Consider the following 20,661-nt stretch of genomic DNA (forward strand, 5'->3'; position numbering starts at 1 on the left):
TGGGTGCTGGCCATGGATTTTCCAGCACTCAGCAAGGGTCAACGCTTCATCAGAAGAGAAACTTGTGGCCGGGATCATTTGTTCTGGGGAAGAACCCAGCTAGAAACCTGCCTGGCTTCGTTTTAAACAGGGGGTCTGGTTTTGTCGGGGGATTTTTAGTTATTTAAGAGGTTTTCCCACAGAGGATTCACTTGTGTGTGTTTGTCACGCTCTTGTTTTGAGAAGGGAGTTTGCTGCTGAGGCACGTTGGGTGTAGGATGCTCCTGAAGTCCCTGGTGTAGCTGGTTGTAGTTATTTCTAAACTACCTGGTTTTATACCATTTCTTCTAAAGAGTTGAACGTTTAGAACGAAAAAAACCCCAACAAAACCATGTTTAGATGTTTTCTGAAGAAACAAACCAAAGAAGTTATTTTATTATACAATTCTCTGTCACCAGAGTCCTTTCCTAGTCTCATTTGGAGGACAAAAATGCTGTTGCATGTCCCAGACCCACGATCTTCTGTCTCCACTTACCCTTGCCCGCTCCCTGCATGTGCTTCACCCCACAACCCTCACCACGACACCAGCACCCACATCACCACGACATCAGCCTCAGTGTGGCTGCAGAGGAGCGGGATGTAGCCTGACTGTGCTGGGATTTGCCACCAGTGGCAACCCAAGTGTGTCACCCTGAGCCCCAGCTCTGCCCCAGACCCTGCAGCAAGTAGAAGAGGTGCTTAGTCAGCCGAGACCTGTGCCCTGGGCGCTGGTGCCGACTGCAGACAGGGCTTTTTATGCCTTGTGGAAGTCGCTCAGGGAAGTCACCCTTGGTGAGGCTCTCGAGCCTTTCCCAGCCTGTAGCAATGATAAGAGAGCACTTCCAGCTGCTGCCTGGAATGGGCTTGGCTGGTTTTTAATAGCTCTTTTTCAGCTGAGTAGCTGCCAGGAATAGTTTGTGGTTTGAAAGAGGTTTTTTTCCCCATTAGGAGCTGTTTAAAGCCCTCTGAAACACGTGCTGTGTGGAAGTGCCCCACGCTTCCCCCCTGAGAGGAAGACTGACATAACTGAGCACAAGAGGGGTTTTAACCTCCCCTTGCTGCCCACAGACACGGCCCAGGCTCTTCCTGCTGCAAAGAGCTGTTCATCCATTGCAGGCTGGATGAATGGGGCTGACCCCGGGGCAGCATCCTCGCTGCTCCAGAGCTCTGGAGTGCTGGGATGTCTGTTTGCTCTGTGCTGCAGGCGGGATCTGGGGATCCCAGGCTGGCAATAGTCTCTCCCTGGTTTTGGGCTCTGGGGCTGGAGCAGTGCAGGGATCCTGACACTGTCCTGGCTCGGTCCACCCAAGGCACAGAGAAGCAAAAGGCTGAAAAGCAGCAGAGGGGACCCCTTGTTCCCACCTCTGCCTTGAGCCAGGACTGATCCCGGAACCCCCTCGCAGCTGTGTTAAGCCTGGCCCTGAAACCCCACAAAGGAAGCTGCACAAGGGGACCCTCACCCCGCTTTCTGGTGCTCAGCTACCAGCACATCCCACCTCTGCCCAGCTGAGCTGCTTTACTCCAAGGAGCTGCAGCCGCTCCCTTGCTCTGCTTTGACCTGGCTCAGTGCGTGCGCTGGGTGCTGGGTGCTGGTGCTGGAAGACCCAGCACAGGCAGGTTGGAGCAGCCCTTTGGGAGCTTTCCAGGCTGGTGGTGTTCTGGGCACCGGTGCTGGCTGCAGGCTCCTTGTCGGCACTGCCAGACCCCTCTCCAGGTCTTCCCGCTCCCATTATCCACAGTCTCCTCCCAGCCCAGACCCCCTCATGCTGCGTTGGTGGGAATCTCTGCACAGTAAGGTTTCTCCTTGTGCGGCCCCGCAGCCAGTGTGGCAGCAGGGGATCTCCCTTGTAAATATTGACCTTTGTAAGAGCATCCAAACCCCCAGCACGAGCATCCTGCTCGGCTTCCAGGAAAGAGGCTTTGCTGGAAAAGCCTGCAGGGGTACCCTGGGGTGCAGCAATTCCCCACCAGCTCCCACCCGGACCACAGCAGGCGGCCACAGACCGACCTCGGGGGGATCATAAGATGAATCAGTTGAAAAGGTGAAGAGGATAAAAGCCCCTTTTGGTTTACAGTGAAGTTTCCAAAGCCAGGAGGGAGAAGAGGAACAGTCGGCAGCTTCCTGGTAACTGTAGTGACTGGTTCCCTTATGAGCTGTGGCTGAGGGACAAGTCCATGATGGCATTTAGATGTGGCTGTAGCGCTCTCCAAGGGACGACTCCGGAGAGTTAGTGCCCAGAGGATGATTTTCCAGGGCGCTGCTTGCAAAGCCCGGGCGCTCTCTGGGCCGTGCTTCCCTCTGCTGTTCAACAGCTAAAACCAGGGCAGGAAACAACCCAACGCAGCCGAAGCACCGTGCGACGCCTGGGCACGGGCTGGCGCGGTGCTGTGGCTGCAGCCAGGTGTGTGATGAGTCAGGACCCCCCATCCCACCAAACCTCCCGTGGGAGCCGCCTCGATCCACGCGGGAGCCGCTCGGACATGCTTCAGTGCGGTGAGAAGGTGCTGGGCTGGCGCCGGGGAGTGGAACGTGGTGAACATGGTACGTGATGAACATGGGCTGCAGGAATCACTGCGAGTTTTCCCAGTGAGGTCACAGAGAGCTGGCTCATGCCTTGACCCAGTGGGGAGCCGGGATTGCGGGAGGAAACCAAAGAGGGAATTTTCAAGGGATGCGGAGGGGATGGGACTGGTGCAGACTCAGTCCTGCTCGTTGGAGCAGGGTCCGGCCGCTTGGTCCTGGGGCTGCAGCCTTGGCACAGGGCAGGTAAATTCGCTCTCTGCCTGCACATTTCCCCCTGGTTTTGTTTTGGACGAGGGGGGTTGTGGAGGACTATTTGGAACAAAACAGGCACACGAGCGATCCAGGACTCATGTCAATAGCAGGAGTCTGACTTAGGCACCATGGCCTAGTGATAAGGTTATTTAAAGGATATTTGCAGCTGTGGAATGAGGGAGCTGGCTTGAGCAAGACAACTCCCGGTTAGGTAACAGAAACTCTGCATACTTTAGGGCTGATAATGCCTTCACGTGTACTGAAAGCTTAAGCTTATCATGAGCTGCATTTATGTGCGTGCACTAGTGCATTGGCTAAGGCCAACTGGGATTGTGCAGAGCTCGTGTGGCCAGTTAGAAAGGTTCTATAAACAGCTCTTGGGGCTCAATAAAGGGTCAGCATTTAACCATATTGGTTGTTGTGTGTCCGTATCTCCCGCAGGGGTTCTTCACCCCCTGCCCTCACGTGTCGCTCAGGCACTCGAGGAGCGTAACACACACTGACCGTGTTTCAGTTCACCCATCGCTGTTCCAGGAAAGCACCAATTTTACCTTCTTTTGAGCAGGAATCTCTTTGTCCTCCAACTGTAAGGTTTTTTCTTCTGCTGACTGTGATCCTCTGTGTTGTTTGTCCAGGATTTCCCCGCTCAGACTCATCCTGTCCTGCTCTATGTGCTGTTTCTGCAGTGACCCGAGAATGGGACCGGGCTCAGGCGGTGCCACTGCTGCAGATGGAGAGCACCGGCACCTTCGGAGAGGCAGAGGTGAGGCTGAGGAAGTCAGAATGTCTCAAAGGAGGAGCTGAAGCACCCAGGGCAAACCACCCTGTGCTCAGCTGGACTGGGGTGACAGTGACCTGAGAGAGGACCCAAGGCTCGGGCAGGGGAATGGGTGCTGTGGGGCTCAGGACAAAGCCACTGCAACCACCACCACCTCATGTGGTGGCACTGGTGGTGCTGGGTTGGACCCTGACCTGCTGTGATGCAGCACCAGCTTTCACTCACCCTGCTATAACTTTCCAGTCCTTCTTTGCTGCAGGAGGTCTCCATATGAATTTGTTTCTGTCTGAGCCCCTCGGGGCTCTCAGGGGGTGAAGTCCCAAAATGAGCAGAAGCAGCAGCAGCTGAATCCCTGTACCTACAGAAAGCAGTGACCGAGGGGCCCTGACCTGCCCTGTGCCAGCACTGAGCCTGTGGCTGCACTGGGGCGATGGGCTCTGTCGCTCTGCTCACGGTGGGTCTCCTCTCACAGCACCATGGCCAGGCTCTGGTGCCACCAGCCTTGGCCACGCACATGGGACCAGGGAGGTGCTTTTCCTCCCATGGGATCTCCCCTCATCCCCTGCCCTTGTTTCCTCCCCTTCTCAGTCTGTAATTTCTGTTCCCTCCTGTGTTCGAGGAGCTTCCCGAGAGTGGGATGTCCCAGCGAGCACCCAGAGGCACAGCAGACATGGCCAGTTCCCAGCCTGGGCTGGCTGGATGCAGGGAAACCGGGAGCCAAGGACCAGGCAGTGGGATGGTGTCAGCTCGACGTGCCAGGTAAGGGGGTGGACAGTGCTCCTGGGCTGAGTGTGGCTCGTAACCATTGACGTGCATCTGGCCAGAGCTGGGAGGACCTCCACCTCCTCATCACTTCTACTTCTCGTAATGAAATGAGACTTTTTTGCCTCATGTTGGCCAAACCCAGGATCTGACCGATAAATCCTGTTAATGAAGATGTGGAAACCCCGGTGAAAAACATTATTGAAAAGGAAATGGTTTCGTTTGTCAATATTATTCCTATTAAAGAACACTTTGGCAGCCTGGTGACCCTGTTGCCAAAGGGTCCTTGCGTCAGAGCCCATCCAGCCTCAGGGTGAACTGGGGGGGTCATGCACCCCCCTTTCCCTGACTACCTGGGCTGGGGCCCTTCTTTGCCCATTGTGAAATGTGATGAGCTTGCAAAGTCCCACTTGTCACAGGTCGAGTAAGGTGGGAGGAGGGAGGTGACAGAACCTTTCATCCCCCACCTCCCTGAGTCGATTCAGTGACCTGGGAGTATTTCAGACCCAGCAGAGGTGCTCAGCCGGTGCTGTAGCACCCGGTTCCTGTGGCGGTTACAGAGCTCAACGCTGCAATCTCCGCTTATTTCCAGCCTTTGCTTCCAAGCAAGTGCTGGGAGGAGAGTTGCCCTTTACAGAAGAGCTTGGGTTTACCCTCAGAGCCTTAAAAGGTCCCTTATGGGAATGCACAGAGCAAACAGGGTTGTATCTGAAGCATGTTTCTTCTATTTGCTCAGCCTTTGTTTGCTCCCGAGGCACTTGGCCCGTGATGCTCAGTCTGGGCACTGCCGCCTCTGAGCTTGAATAAAAGCAGAGTATATTGATAAACCCTCTGATGCCCTTCATCTTGCATCAGGGTTCTGGGAAACACGGTCAGGAAGTTTGCAGTAACTACGCCATAGTATCTTTACACAACCCTGGACAGTTTAGAACCACAAGTGGTTTAGGTATTATTATCTGGGTTAATACAAAACAGTTTTCCCAAAGCAGCTGCTTGTTTACCCTTTAAAAACGATGCCTTTTTCCATCTTGCACAACCTTTAGGGAGAGGGCAGGAACAGCTTGTGTCTGACTGAGGAGTGCTGGAAATCAGAGACCTCGTAGTGTCATCTGGATGTGCAGGAGGATCCGGGCCCTGGTTGTTGTGTGTCGTCTCCCTTATCCCCACTCACGAAGAGCATCCAGCAGCCGATATACTGGGAGCAGCCACATTCAGTGCTCAGTCGGGGGCCCTCCCAGCTGCTGGAGCTCGAGCTGTGCCCTGATTTAGCTGTAATGCAAGGGAGTGGAGCCGCGAGACTGGATCAGTTTTCTATGGAAGTGCAGGGAACGACGACTTGCGTGGTAGGAGGTTGGAACTAGATGATCTTAAGGTCCTTTCCAACCGTAGCTGTTCTATGACTCTATAACTTACCAGCCATGGATGTGAGCTCAGCGAGGATGTGCTTTGGGTGGGCTGGGTGCTGCTGCGGAGCCTCAGGCGTGTGGATCTAAAGCTGTTTTCAACCTTGAAGTGTAAGGGTCTAGCTAAGGGCTTGGAAAGCTCAGCTTGGCTTCAGGGCCACACTCCAATGAAGTGGTTCAGCCTCAGTCAGATCACGCAGACAGCCCGATGCTGGTTTCTATTTCTCTGTAACTCCTCCTGCGAAGTTTGGTAAGTGATTTATTGGCCTTCTCTCGGTCTTCCCAGAAGTTAAGACAAGGAGTATTTATTAGGAAATCTGAAAGTTAAGGAGTGTACATTCCCTGCTTCATGACTCTGAACCTGAAAGAACAGCTTAGTTCTGACAAGATCAAACCCAAGTTCTTCTTCCACCCAGTTTCGTGTGTTGTGCACTGACAGGACATCGTGCAGGAACAACCTAGGCTGTGATTCAGCACCTCTTGTTTACAGAGATCCCCGGCCCTCTGACACAGCACTTGCACTCACGGGGCAGTTACGAGGTGCTCCTCGGGCTGTGGTGAAGCCTGTCCTGTGATCCTGCCTCTCCTCGTGGCAGGGAGATGAGCTGTCAGAATTTCCACCACGCTGAGGGTGTGGGCGCAGGCTTGGGAGAGCTTAATCCTTGCAGAGCATGGGGCTGCGTGGGATCACTTGCTTTTGATTCAGCGTTTGTCCTTTCCCCTGCTTCCACCTCCAAAGCAAAGCTCTTCTGTTAAAAGGCTGCTGTTCCATTCATGTGGGTATTACGTGCAACTGCAACTAACTCCTGTTAAAATAAGCCTTGTTCGTGTCAGAGGAGCAAAGTCTTTCAGCAGGGCAGGAATAACCCTTGGTTACAGGAATAACACTTGGCATCTCACAGGTCATTGTTGTCCCCTGATGGAAAAGCAATTCTAAGTGGGCTTTGGTCACAAAACCTGGCAAAATCTGGGAGTGAAGCCAGCGGCTGCCTGTGCCTTCATTTGCTGCTGTTGAGCGGGGCAGGCAGCGAGGAGGTGCCTTTGTACCACCAGTTTCTGAGAACAACAAATTCCTTATTCCTCTTTATGACTGTCTTACGGAACCCCCCTTTTTTGAGTGTGCTGAAGGAAACCTACAGGTGGTATCAGCTTATTTGGCTTCTGAAAACTAGCAGAGTTCCTGGCAGTGAGCTTTGATCACAAATAGGAACACAACAGAAACAACTCAGTCGGTTTCTGTTTCAGGAAAGCATTTAAGGATACACTTAATTTTGCAGTGAATCTACAGTGAATTTAGTTTCTCCTCAGAGCAGTGCTTATGGTGTATTCTGAATACTGATGTCTTGGGACTGCACTGGAGCCACGCGTGCAGGGGTTTGGATCCGTTCCTCCACATGTCCAGCTGAAGGATGCACTCCAGATGCTGAAGCTTTTTTGTGCTGCTTCTCCAGCTGCTGGGCAAGCCCTGAGCAAAGCAGTGAGTACCAGCCCTGGGTGTAGATGCTTCACATCCCGCAGGTGATTCAGTCCATGAGGAACAAGGGTTTAAGCCCTGGAGTCCTCCTTGGCATGGGCCTGCTTCCATAATGGCTATATGGTGGCTGAAGCAGCTGAGAGAGGAATGGATGGAGGGAGCATAACTGTTTGTGGCTGGTGGAAAGAACATACCATCTATGGACTTGCACATACAGAAGTCATGAGTTACTAGTGTTAGTCAAGGTTACTACATATTCATCCAGTGAGGGGTTTGTTTCAAGGAAAGGATGCTTCATCCTGTGAGCTCTTAAGCAAAGGTATCTACTGCCTCATCTTCACAGCTACTTTTGATGATAGCATGTGGCAACAGGACTGTGGGAAAGGCTGCAAAGACAGCCTTGGAAAAGGAGGTGGGAAGGTGGCATTTAAGAGAAGAGGCTGCTAACAACGCTCACACTTGGTGTGGCATCAGCAGGTTTAGGAAAGACGGTGCAACCGAGACAGAATGAGGAGATTCCACCCCCAAAAAGTGATTTTGTTTGTGCTTAGAAACAAACGTCAGGCAGATTTCCACAACCAAGTACTTCCCTGCAAGTGTTCCTCCTCCTCTTGTTTCCACTTGAGGAGCACCTCATTTATGGAAGGAATTTAGGTCATTCTTCCCCCAGTGGTGTTGCATATACTGTGCTGTCCGAGCTTTCTGTGCCAGTCCTGTCATTTTCCCACACGAGGTTCTGATGGCTTTTCGTACCAATTTGGTTTTCTTCCATCAGAAGACGTATGATCAGCCCTTCTTTCCGAGGTAATGGGTGCCATGGGTGAAGGCTCGGGACTGGATTTAAGCTGTGGGAGAGCTGGGACTGTATCCTTGTAGTTTGGGATACCAAAAGCCAAAGTGTGTGTACAGAAACTACTGGAAAGCCCCAGCAGTTGTCAGGGAAGCTGGTTTTACCAGAGAGCGTTATCAGGAGCACAAAGGGCAACGCTGCAGGAAATGGCTGAGGTCCAGCCAACGGAACAATGTGTGAAACACACCAGGAATGTTTCACGTGGGATTTCCAACTTGACTAAAATCACTGCGATAAAGCACCTGCTCTGGTTTCTCTATTATCCTTTGTCCTAACGAAAGCATGGCAGAAGGCAGAGGCTCATCCCACCTCCCCACTGCCTCTGATCCATCCCTGGAGATGGATTTGAGCCAGACTTTAATAGAAAACTCTGCCAAAAGGGATTTTTGAGAGAACATCCAGTCTACAACCTGTCCCGTGGCAGGGCCAAGCCCACCTGCTCTTCTTGTCCAAACTGCTTCTGGGAAACCTGCAGACAAACACACACGGGAGTAATTCCTTTCAGCCTCTGAACGTGGTCCCGAGACCGAAGGCAAACTCGGTCTGTGCTGCTGCTTTCAGCACAAGCTGAGGAGCACGAGCAGAGCTGCAAGAGGCAGAACCCACTTTCCTTCCTGCGTGGGCAACGCTGTGGTGGCTGCCAAGTCAGGCCCATCCACACTGATCAGGCTGCTGCAGCCAGGCGAACACATCACCCTGTGTGGGGATGATGGGTTTAGGTAGTACCAGCAGGGAGTGTGTAACTAACTTGATTATTCTGTGTCTTTCCATAGATCCAAATGAAGAGGAAATCACCACCACGTAAATGGCACTAGTGATCAAGAGAGTACCCAAAAGCATGAGAAGTCTTTAAGGAATGCTCTTGCCTCCCCCACTGCTAACAGATGTTCGCACAGCAGGAACATTCCAGACAGGTATGAGAAAGTTAATCTGCCAATGTTCAAATAAAGTAAGTAGAATAACTACCAGGATTATCAGCCACTTCCCTTTACCTCATTGTAAAGCATGCTAAAGGAAAAAGTGATTACTACCTCCAGGTGATGAAGCTGTTTCCCCTTGGGAAGATAAAGTGCCTCTTCAGAGAAACAAACAGCTGTAACATTCTGCCCAGGCGTGGGCAGATTGTGTCTGTCTCAAATGTATCAGACATCTGAAAACCTGATTACATCTGAGCTACTCAGAAGCATCCTTGCTTTGGCTGGAGGCCTTGCAGGGGGGTCACTTGCAACACAAAAGCCTCTTTAAAAGAAGTCTGCGCTTCTTGTAAGGGGTTAAATAAAGCACAAGTCTAAAATATGATAAATTATTGATTAAATTACTGATCAAAATATAGTTATCAGCTACCAGCATATTACCTTTGGCTATCCCAGTGGGATTCTTTTTCCGTGGATGCACTACCATCCCTTTTGAGAAGGCTCTTCCATGTCAGCTGGGTCCACTGACCTGCATCGAGGCATCAAGAGGTAGAGACTGAAGCTGCAATAAACCCAGCTGAAGGAGGAATCCGTCCTGACCTTGTGTAGCCATCTATAACCACACAGAGCAGATGCAACCAAACCCCCGTGCTGACTTAGCAGCACTCCACTGTCTTCATGCTCCATATAGTAACTGCTTAAGGTACCTGCTCAGAGAGATCCGAGCCCAGGCTGTGCTTGCGCAGTGCGGTCCTTATCTCACACCTGATCCGGCTGGATTCCTTCACTGCAGTCATAATTCAGCACAGAGGACACACCAAAACAATTCAGCAATGGCCTGTTTACCTGCTGCCTTCTCCAGCGCTTGGGAAAGCTTTCAACAGTATCAGGTATCTGTGGTGGTGGAAAAACCTGATTGTGAAGCTCTTTCCCCAAGCTGACGTTGGGAGCCAAGCAGCTGCCTGTGTGTGCCCCATCACGTAACCAGTTATTGCTCTAGAAGCTACACTGAGTGAGACCACACTTTTCACTGCTGGTTTCAGAGAAATCCTCCCCAGTTTTCTGTGCACATCAGAGCAGGCTCATACTCAGGTATCACAGCTGAGAACTTGGAATGCTGAAGTCAGAACAATTTGCTTTAAGACCTCCCGCTGATAAGCGCCACAAAGCAGTCTTTGTGTCTAGATACTTGGCAGAACAGCTAAAGCCTCAAACTCAAAACTGGTTTTTTCCTGCCTGGTCTCCCAGGGAATAGGGAAAGGAAGAGATCTGAGAAGAATATGCGGGAAGCTTGGAAAAGCCCTGGTGTCCCATTAATCAGCCATTTCAAATGACTTAAGTGTTTTGTCTTTCAAACAAAGTCATTGTTTTCCATCTTCAGTTTAATTGTTAGCATCAACCCTGCAGACCAAAACAAGAGCCAGGACCACAAGGATACTCGAGCTTTCCAAGATGGCCAAGTGAGAAGTCACTGGTGTCCAGTACTTTTGTGCACTTCAAACTCTCAGCCCATCACATGCAGCACCTGGAGAAGGCACCACCTCTTACAGTAGGTGAGTGGTCTTCAAGGGATCCTCTGCCTTCAGAGAGTGTGTAAGATTCCTGAGGTGGCGACTCACCAGGTCTACAGGAGCCCAATGACACCTCTGGTGTCTTGCTTAGATTTACAACAGGCTAATTCTTCTGGGATATGGCACTTACATTGGCATCATTCATATTTAACCTTGGGTACTGCGTTACACAAGCAATGGAAAGGGATTTGATACCTCAGCTCCCTTTTTGCCTAGCCTTCTCCTATCCTAGCATTGCTGAGGAGTAAGAGCCTGCTTTCCAGTTCAGTTATTTCCACTGACTTGATGTGCTCAATGCCACAATCCAGCTGCCCTCACTCCTTGACCCAAATCGGAGGGAATGAATTACGTTCTCTTATTAAAACATTCTGCAATGAGTTAGATGCAGAACATTTAGCAGAAAGTTCAGCAGAAAAGTTCTTTGACAGAAGCCATGACTCTAAATAAATACTATTAACTTGCTCAAAGAGAGCTTGAATAATGTCCTCTTAGCAATGTGAGCAAACCAGGGCCAGGAGTAACTCACCCACTGCCAAACCACTGTAAAAAACACATGTAAGAAGGGATATTTGGGGAAATGTTAGTGATACATCAGCACAATGACTAGCTGGGTAGGCTACATAAAAAGTGAGCACTATTTGACTTTGAGAGCTGCCCTTCTGCTCTTTCTTGCATGGCAAGAAACTAGAGGGCTAAGTACCACTATTTCCAAACACCAGTTGTTTCAGCAAGAGAAGTTCAAAGAAGTAGGAAGCTTTATTGCATACTGATTTCTCCCTGCCTAGAGGTTCAGCTTTCAGCCTAGGTCACAGAGTGGGCCTCAATTCATTCCAGTTACAGAAGATACCAATTATTCTTATCATTAAGGAGAATGCACAAGAGAGAGATTGGCAGTCAAAGCAAGGCAGTGCTTCTGGAGCTCGTGTCCTGTTCACAATACCCATTTTAAACAGCACACCCTTGTGCAGTTCTGGCTTCCATATCTGCATTTACCACAGGTAAAAGTTACAAATCAACATGTCAACTGAAAATGGAGTTAGAATCAACACTGTCCCTCCCCATTATACAAACAGCAGCATAACAGGGCCAGTAACACCCTCTACAGCAACCCTGGGGCTGGAACAGCGTGGTATCTTCTCAGTGTGAAGGGACAGCAATTCCCCAGGCTCTCCTTCCCCTTTCATATTCACCTACACAGTTCCCTCAGGAGTTCCTTCATCTCACTGGCCTCCAGCCTGTTAGACTAATAAATCAAGAATCACAAAGTAATACAGTAGAAAATTAAGTCCTCTGCATGTGCAGCAATGTGTAGATTGCTACTCAGTCTATGCTCTCAGGCCAATGACTTAATACTTATTGTAAGAGATTCCCACCCCCCACCCAGTTGGAATCCTTTGCTCAAGTATTTTAGACACAGAAAGAGAATGTCTCCAAATTTAGGAAAGAATCAGGTGTAATAGAAATCCAGTGGACCACCTTCTTTAAAGGGAACACAAAACTGTGTGGAAAAAGACTGTCCATTCCTTGACTGACTTGGAACTTCTTACGTGATGTCCTTCTTCCTTGGGGGTCGGTGAATGTTCCTCACCACACACTTCACCATCCACTCGATTCCTTCGTTCACTCCTTTGCTAAGGAAATAAAGAGACAAGATTTAAAACCAGCAACAACCAACTAAGAACAACACCATGGCTCATACAGCCCCTGAGCCCCCACAAGAGCAAGTAAAAGGTTCTGCCCTGCAGTTATTCATTGGCAGTGCTATGTTAGCTTCTCCCACACGCAAACAGTGGAAGGCTGACTGCTTTTAATGAGTGTATCAACTCCATCCTTACTTTGGAGCCTGTACAAGTTTATATCCCATTTAATTAGTCATTAAGTCCATGGAAACCTTGGGATGAGCAAGCGTCAAACCACCTGGGAGCACCTCTCTGCTGTGCACAGCTTCCCAGCCAGGACTTCCACAGCTCATGTTAGTGCAGACTCAGACAGAAATTTTGTAAGGGAATTCCACACAGAAGTGTTTGTACAAACTCCACAACTGAAAAGGCTGCACCGGAGAAGATTATTATCTATTACTTCTCTTCCAGTCAGTGCTTAACCATTGTTCTTGTGGTTATCATCTGCTTAATGGCATTTGAGTCTTAGCAACGCACACGACAGATTTTTCTCATGGTTTAAGCAGCTTTTCTTATCCTTTGCAGTAGCTTGTAGACTAATACAGATAAAACCCAAAGACATCTGAAAGCTCTGGATTCAGTAGAGGCAGCAATTCAGACAGGAGAATTTCTGGCCATCTGGACCAGTACTTTTGACTTACGCCAAATAGCACTTTTCACTCAAAGAACTGAAAGTGCAACCAAAATATTACAGGACTCAATGTGCAACAGTGAGGACAAGATGTCAAGAATCTAGTGGGTTGGTCAAGGTCATGGCAGCAGCTGAAGAAGAATCAGCCTCCCCAGTGTTGGTCTGCTCTAGCCACTGTATCTTAAACCACAAGCATCCCCAGTGTAAGAGCACTACTGGAGACTGTAATATTATCTACATAACAAAGCTCATCTGCACGCCAAGAAATCCAAAAGCAAGAGCATGATTAAACCAGCAGCAGTGGAACACTACTCAGTGTCATAAACAGCTGTATTTCCAGCTGATTTCTTACACAACAGCCAGGAGCTGCAGCAATCAATGACTGCAAAGATTACTGTGTACAGCGAAGGGATGATAAAGGACAAGAATCAGCAGCTCCACGTCGCTGCTCTCAGCCAGCAGTGTATTTTCATTGTGTTTCATATGTGGGATTCACAGATGAAGTTACTGACCCTGTGCAAGTCCAAGGTTCTCAAACAAGGATCTGTATCTGCTGGGAAGGAAGCACAGCTCCCCCTCAGGGACTATTAAATCCTATATACTGCCCTGCTTCTGTGACTCCCTGCAGCTGCTCAGCCAACCAGCACCCCGTCTGTTCTCATACTCACCCAGTAAGAGCAGAGCAGGCTTGGGTCAGGCAGTCTCTCTTCCCAATTTTGTTAATGCAGTCACTAAATGCTGTCTTGATGTCAGGGATTGACAGGCAAGTCTGCAAGGGAAACCAGAGAACAGCTTGCTTTCTACATTACAAGAGATGGTGATCTTTCCTCCACACGAATCCTAGCACATCCACAGTTGTGCTTCAGTCAGGGTGGCACGATGCTGTAAGGGCAAACCACTCCCAGAGGACACCTATTTACAAAGCCTTCTGGAACTACCAGTTTCAGAACTCCAGCGGCCTGGAGAACCCACCTCTTTCACCTTGTCCATCTCTGAGGCCTTTGACAAGTCCACATTTCCCATAGCAAAGTGGTGCTGTAGCAATTTTTTCCCCCAGTTTAATCCAGGTTAATCACTTCTCTTTTCACCCTCTGGCACAATCATGGCTTGCCCTAACTCCCACAAAGCTGTCCAGCCATTGCTCTCCATAGGAATCTGCATCAGGAAGAGTTTTGCCTCTGAGATTTTGCACCATTCACACTCTTACAGCAGAATGTTGCTGAATCACAACCTATCCCTGGCTTTGGGGGAATGTCTCTTTCCCCTCGGATGAAGTACAGTAACACCACTGAAGCATCAATTCAGAGAAGCCTTGGGTTAGTTTTTAAGGGGAAGCCATGCCCTGGAATCTTTTCTTACAGCAGAGGATGAGGCACATTAGCCATCACCTCAACGAGGAGCATCTGAACTTCTCATGCTTGGGAGAAAATGTCAGCTGTGGCTTCCAAGTTCCCCTCTTTCCTGCCTCCACATCCACATTACAAAATGTTTGTTTAGAGATGTGTTTTGTTTCTCAACTGAAACCACAGAAACCAAGAGCAAATCAGAGAAGCTGGTTCTGTGATCACATAAACACTGCACCATTAGAACAATAAAATCCACAGCTGATGGTATCTACCATACATTCCAGAGGAAACTCACATGACTGGGCAAATCCAACTTCCCGAAAAGAATGCACCATAAACCATCTTTTCATGAAGGCTCTTGAAGGCAAAGTGTAGCCAGGACTGACCTGCCTGCACGACCAAGTTCCTTTTATGAAGGGTTCAGCACCCCAAATTAAGATTCAGTAAGAGCACACTTAGAAAGGTACCAAGCAGCAAGGTTCCATCTCCGGAGTCACCTGCAGAAAAGCAGGAGCCACTGTTTCAGGGGAAAAAAGGCTGAACTGTAGAGTCTGAATCCATTTGCCAAATCCACTGCAGGAAAGACAATGCTGCTGCTTGGTCTCCCATCAGGATAAAACCTGAAGTCTAGGCTCTTTGGCCATCTCGAGAGCCAGCAGAATGGAACTAAGACAGGAACAACAGAAAGGTGGACAGCCTCGGTAAAACTGGTTAATACACATTTTGACCAGCCTGACCTATGTTCTGTGCCATCTTTTACAAGCCCATTTTAAATGAAAACTTCATCTTGTTTGAATTCAAGCTGATTTAAATCAAAACTAATTGGACAGGGAAGCTGTGGTATTTATGCTGGAAACTTGGCAGTCATGAAGAGGGGCTATTTCCTAACAACTGTATGGAAACTTGACAGCACTATTGAGTCTTCAAACACATGCTGCTACAACCATGACTCCTCTCATTTTCCAAAGACACGAGGAGGCTTCCCAACATTCTGGAGATTCCAAACTACATTCCTAAGATGTATTTTAAGATTAGGAAGGCAAAACTTCTTCCCAAAGACATCACACAACCTCCAGTTATTTTCATATCCTATTTTTTCTGCTCAGTTTTTCCACTATTAACAGTGTTCCAAAATGAGCCATTCTATCCTCAAGTTTTAACAGTTCATTGTGCTCAAATACACAGCGTCTCTAAACCTCCAAACAGCTGCAGTCACATTAAAATGGCAAACATACATGCTTATTTTGCAGCTTTTTCTGCAGCAGCTAAGCCAAACACCTGACATTGTCTGACTTGAAAGGGACTCCACAAGAACTATTATATATTGGGCACTTAATTCCCCCACAGAGCTGTCCTTTAAAAACCAAACCAAACTCCTTCCCACAACACATGGGACCCAGGCTTTTAATTAACTACAGAATGATCCAGTTCTGAAGCTGCTGCTAAACACAGAGCATTCCCCTGGTACAACCACACCCCACACCCCCATTTTGGTGTTCTATGCAAACTATGACTGTATTTCACCTCCAAATACAGCCAAAGCCCACTCCTGCCTGGCAGTGCTGAGCAGAAGCACTTTACCCTGGAGCAATGGTGCCCATTAACAGCAGAATTCTTTTCTACAAGGCATCATCATGGCCAAAACATTCTTACACTTGATGCAATTTCAGGCATTTCAGGCACAGAGTCAGAACTCTGGTTAGCTTCCTGTGAGGAATGTAAACTGTAAAAAGACACAAATGCATGCCAGATGTAAAGCTGCTGATGTATTTCACCACACGTCTTCTGCTGGCCTTTAAAGATGAAATCATGATGAATTATCATCTCTCATCTGCAAATACCAGCAAAGTTAAGATACCACTTATCCTCCCTCATCATGATCCACAGAGGGATGCTGGTGAGAATTGCCCACTACAATTATGTGTCTGGAGATCCAGAGCAGAAAACTCTCTACCAGTGTTAATCTTGTAATGTCCAACTTTCTTCAGTTCTCCTAGATCAATGGGAGAGAAACAGGCTCCTAGTTTCTAAACCTTCTTTAAGTGAACCTGAACAAATACTGAAAGATAAGCTATGGTCCCCTTAATGATCTGTTAATAGCATTGACGTCTCTGCTCTGTGTCCATATCCAAGATGATACTCTAGGAGTAGACTTCTAAATATACAATTTAAGTATTTATTGAATATATAGAGCAAAACTATACCAACCGATACAGTTTATAATCTCTTGGCACAGTCCTACAACTGCATAAAGTTTATATATAATCTCTTGGCATAGTTCTGTGACAGCATAAAGGCACCAAATCTGTGGGCTGGTCTCTAAAGGGATTCAATTGTAGTTTTTGAAAGTCTGTTCCAAATACCTCTTTCCAGTCATAAATGAAGTTCACTTGTTCTCTCATTTTTCTTTAGTCTGGCCAGGGTGCCAGAAGTGCTGGTGTTTGCAGTACAGCCCTACCAAAATATCCATACACAGCCATAAGGAAAATTGGAGCAGCTTTCCAGGTCACTGCATATAATGTATTTCTCAACAGCTAAAGGCAAGAGTGCAGACTGCTCCCTGCTGTAAAGCTCTGGTGGTGCATGGAAATATGAGCATCACACAGAAAGGACATAGCAGTGATCACAGCAAAGTCAGGAGCATAAATCAGCAGCCGTGTCTCAATCTCATGCTCTCTTTTAAGTGGAATTACCCTTCTTCTATTTCTATGACTAGATAATGTTACAATCACACAAAGATCTGTTGTGCTGCACACATGAAGCACAACCAAATCCTCCCTTAAAGCCAAAGCGGTTTCTGTGGAATTCTCAAGTATTCCCACAAGCACATTCACTGAGAGAGGTGTAAAGCCAGGGGAAGTACCCGGGATGCATTTAGGTGCTTTGAAAGTGACGGCAGCCAGGGCTGCTGCTCCAAATGGCTCTGGAAGTCTGTGGCTCCATCTAGAGACTAATCCCTCGAACTGCAGTACTGGAATTCCAGGTACGATGTGTGTAAAGGAGGTGGAAAACAAGGAGAATATAGCACTAAGCTCCCTGTTTTCCATGCCGGAGGAGGTGAGGACTGCCATGGATGTGCCACTTAGGCAGCCACTAACTCGTCAAACACAAAGCAAGAGTTTTGCAGTTCTGGATATGTTACGAAGAATCCAAATTACACTGTCGAGAAAAAGTATTCCTTGGAACTCACTGCTGGTTTTGATGGAATGCTCTGGGACAAACAGAATGTTCCATTGAACAGATCTTATCTGGTTATGGGAAAGGGATTATATTGCTTCACATGCATTTGTTGGGCTGTTCCCAGGTAGTAGCAGAGCAGCATAAACAAAGTGCACTAAAAATCATTTTGCTGAATAAACAGGAAAAAACAGTATCAAGATACTAAATCATGGTGCAAGAAAGACCCAGCATAGCTACACAGGCTATGTTATCCTTACATAAGAAGTTCAAACCAGCTGAGATGGAGTAAGCTGTAGTAAGCTCATTTATGCCACTGGAAAAGGGTTGGAGGAGAAAGTCAGTTAAAGCTAAATTCAAAGCCATTATTTCCAGCAGTGGGAAAGTGCCACAGGATCAGCCCAGGAACATGAAACATATTTAACATGAATGCAGAGCTCACCTTTCTAAGGCTTATTTGCTCACTTAAGAAGTAAATCTGCAATAACCTTACCTCTACATCCTGCTTGTTGGCCAACACCAGAATGGGAACCCCCTCCAGAGCTTCACTGGTAATCATCTTCTCTGTAAAGCACAGACACAAAACCAGAGGTTTAGTCCCTTCTGGCAGATAAAGTTGTGCAAATGCTTGACACAGACTATCTGGACCTAGGAAGGAAGCAAGAGGCTCCTTCAAGGTCATTATAGGCCACAAAGGTGAGTCCTGTGTTACAGACAAGACAGACTTCAACAAGAAAGTGCAGAAGCACTGCAGATGTGTCATCAACTGCCCACACAGCTTTACTTCAAGGACACAGGAATGAATGTGAGAGCAATGGGTGACCTGTGCCCCAGCACTTCATGAAATCACAGTGCAGATAAAACACAATGTACTCACCAAAAGCTCTTTTAGATTCTGAGAGCCTCTCCTCATCCGTGGAGTCAATAACATAGATCACACCGTGAGATTCAGCATAATACTGCAAGGGTAGCACAGGCATTAGTGCATCTATCCACTCATTTGTCCCTCTTCCTGATTTTCTGGGGTGAAATTTTGATACACGTGGAAGAGATCAATCAGTTGGAGCCAGCAGCCTCCACAGTACACATCTGGAGGGAATGGTGACCCACATAAAGCACTTCTTTTTCTGTTTGTACTAAGTAAACAGGTGAAAAAGCTTACCAGTCCCCCCCAAAACCTTATCTCTACTGGCACAACCCTCAGGTATTGGTTGGTAAGTGCTGTCTGTAAACACTAATGCAAATATCAAGCATTATCCTTGTTAATCTTGCCCAGATACAGGTGAATCTCTGGAAAAGTATTGATGCTAAATATTAGGGTTGCCAAGAAGGCTGCATCATTACTACATGATCCTAATGCTTCTAAAAAAGAACTTCTCTAAAAGAGACAAGAACATTTCTAAGAGAAAACAAATACATCTCCCACCTTGTCCCAAAGAGACTGTAGCTCCTCCTGTCCCCCCAGATCCCAGAACATGAGCCGAGTTTTGCCAACATCAATAGTACCAACTACAGGGAAAGAAGACAAAATCCAATGAAAATGAAAAGTGTTCTCTAAAGCACAGACACCTGCAAACCCCCCCAAGAAATGTGGGGGAGAACAAACTTCCAGAGGAGCAAATCACTCCAGGGAAATTTAGCTTGATCTCAGAGTGTAGCACTGAAGTGGAGTACTTGGGGTTTAAGCCTTCAGGGTTTTTAACTCATAAGCTAAGAAAGCTGATGTTATTCTCTTACAAAAGACACAGAGAGTTGGGGGATTCAATTTCTACTCCCAGGAACTATTTTGCCCTTGTCAATTATTAAACATTTCAATCAAGAACAAGCTCTTGACTAACTGCAGCAAAGCAGTTCCAAAGAGATTTACTTACTGTTTAAGCCTACAGTGGTTGTGATTTTGGACAGACTCATCCCTTTGTAGTTCTTGTTAAATCGAGTTTTAGTCTGTTCAAGGAAGGTCTGAAAAGGAGTAAGGAAAAGTATTTAGTCTCAAATTGGGGTAATCCCAACCCAAACCTGCAGAATCCAGCTCCAACAGATACTGCTGTGCCTAACCTTGGAACAAACTCTTCTAGTTCCCAATTTTAGCACGGAAAGAAGGGATCACGGGTGATTATGGGATTAGAAAAGCCCCAGCTACAACCTTCAAGGCTTATGCTAAGTTTAAGTAAAAGGGTAAAGTTGCTGCTTTGGTGTGACATGACTAAAATAACTCACAATACAGCTGAAGGAAGAGTGACCTGTCTGGTGGATGTTTGGACTTCCATGTGCCCCACACACAACTGGTCATAAACAGCACTTACAGTTTTCCCAGCATTGTCCAAACCAAGGATTAGGACGCAGTACTCATCCCTCTGGAACATGTATTTATAGAGCCCGGACAGCAGGGTATACATCCTGCTCCTGCAACAAGTACCAGGAAACATTAACAAACAGATCATTCCCAAAAGTCTCCCATTCCACAACATGTTTCCCAACACCAGATAGATAAACTACGTTTTTCTTTTATCAGTAACTGTCATATTCCAGCAAACCCAGGGAGATGGTGTAACTCAAGACTGAGTCTTCAAATGCAAGTGAGGGATTATCTTCCAAAGAGCTTCACCTCTTTCTGCATGTAGTGCCCAGTGTCCACTGCAAACACAACCCTCACTTGAGAACTACCCTGTTTGCCTCTGGGCTTAAACAAGAGCTTATATATAACAGTATCACGGGATCTTCAAGGGTTGAACTGAAGGCAGCGTATCTTAGAAGTGCATAAAACCTCCTACTTGTCTTAATTTAAGCCTTATCCAGCAACTAACTTCTGTTATGGCATCCGCTATCCAAGTGTATTGTCATCTTACAGTGCCATGAAGACAAGGCAGGGAAGGGAATTAGCCAAAGGCACAAGACTAAGAGTCAAAGTGACACGAACAGTGGCACAGGGTGCCCAGAGAAGCTGTGGCTGCCCCATCCCTGGCAGTGTTCAAGGCCAGGTTGGACACAGGGGCTTGGAGCAACCTGCTCTAGTGGAAGGTGTCCCTGCCCGGGGCAGGGGTTGGAGCTGGAGGAGTTTGGTTTCCAACCCAAACCATTCTAGGATTCTATGACAAGGTTTGCTAACACACAGGAGGAAGCACAGGAACCAAAAGCTACATCTGACCCACACGACACTGCACCACCTTTTCTGTTTAAACACAAAGGGAACCTCAAGGCAAAGGCTTCGAGATGCAGCTGTCTCCGAGCGAGGGCGCAGAGAAATAAGCAATTTGAAGTCAAACACCGTTCCCTGAAGGGGAA

The 20,661-nt window shown here is 47.8% G+C and overlaps 1 protein-coding gene across 3 annotated transcripts; it reads right to left on the reverse strand.

Annotated features, from left to right (window-relative positions):
- Positions 1-11,985: 11,985 nt before the first annotated feature.
- Positions 11,986-20,186, reverse strand: ARFRP1 (ADP-ribosylation factor related protein 1). 3 transcript variants are annotated; one of them, XM_010009256.1, is made up of 8 exons: positions 20,157-20,186; positions 19,683-19,784; positions 19,251-19,338; positions 18,806-18,888; positions 18,257-18,338; positions 17,873-17,943; positions 13,525-13,625; positions 11,986-12,177 (listed from the first exon to the last, which is right to left on the reverse strand). In XM_010009256.1, exons 2-8 carry the CDS (start codon positions 19,773-19,775, stop codon positions 12,090-12,092), a joined length of 606 nt encoding a protein of 201 aa, XP_010007558.1. In that variant the 5' UTR covers positions 19,776-19,784; positions 20,157-20,186; the 3' UTR covers positions 11,986-12,089. The 3 variants fall into 3 exon arrangements, with proteins under 3 accessions (XP_010007558.1, XP_010007555.1, XP_010007557.1); XM_010009253.1 differs by lacking the exon at positions 20,157-20,186 and having other exon boundaries at positions 19,683-19,794; XM_010009255.1 differs by lacking the exons at positions 11,986-12,177; positions 17,873-17,943; positions 20,157-20,186 and having other exon boundaries at positions 13,606-13,625; positions 19,683-19,775.
- Between the last annotated feature and the right edge of the window lie 475 nt (positions 20,187-20,661).

The sequence above is a fragment of the Nestor notabilis genome, unplaced genomic scaffold, assembly GCF_000696875.1.
Source record: "Nestor notabilis isolate BGI_N333 unplaced genomic scaffold, ASM69687v1 scaffold26742, whole genome shotgun sequence".
Taxonomy (NCBI): domain Eukaryota; kingdom Metazoa; phylum Chordata; class Aves; order Psittaciformes; family Psittacidae; genus Nestor; species Nestor notabilis.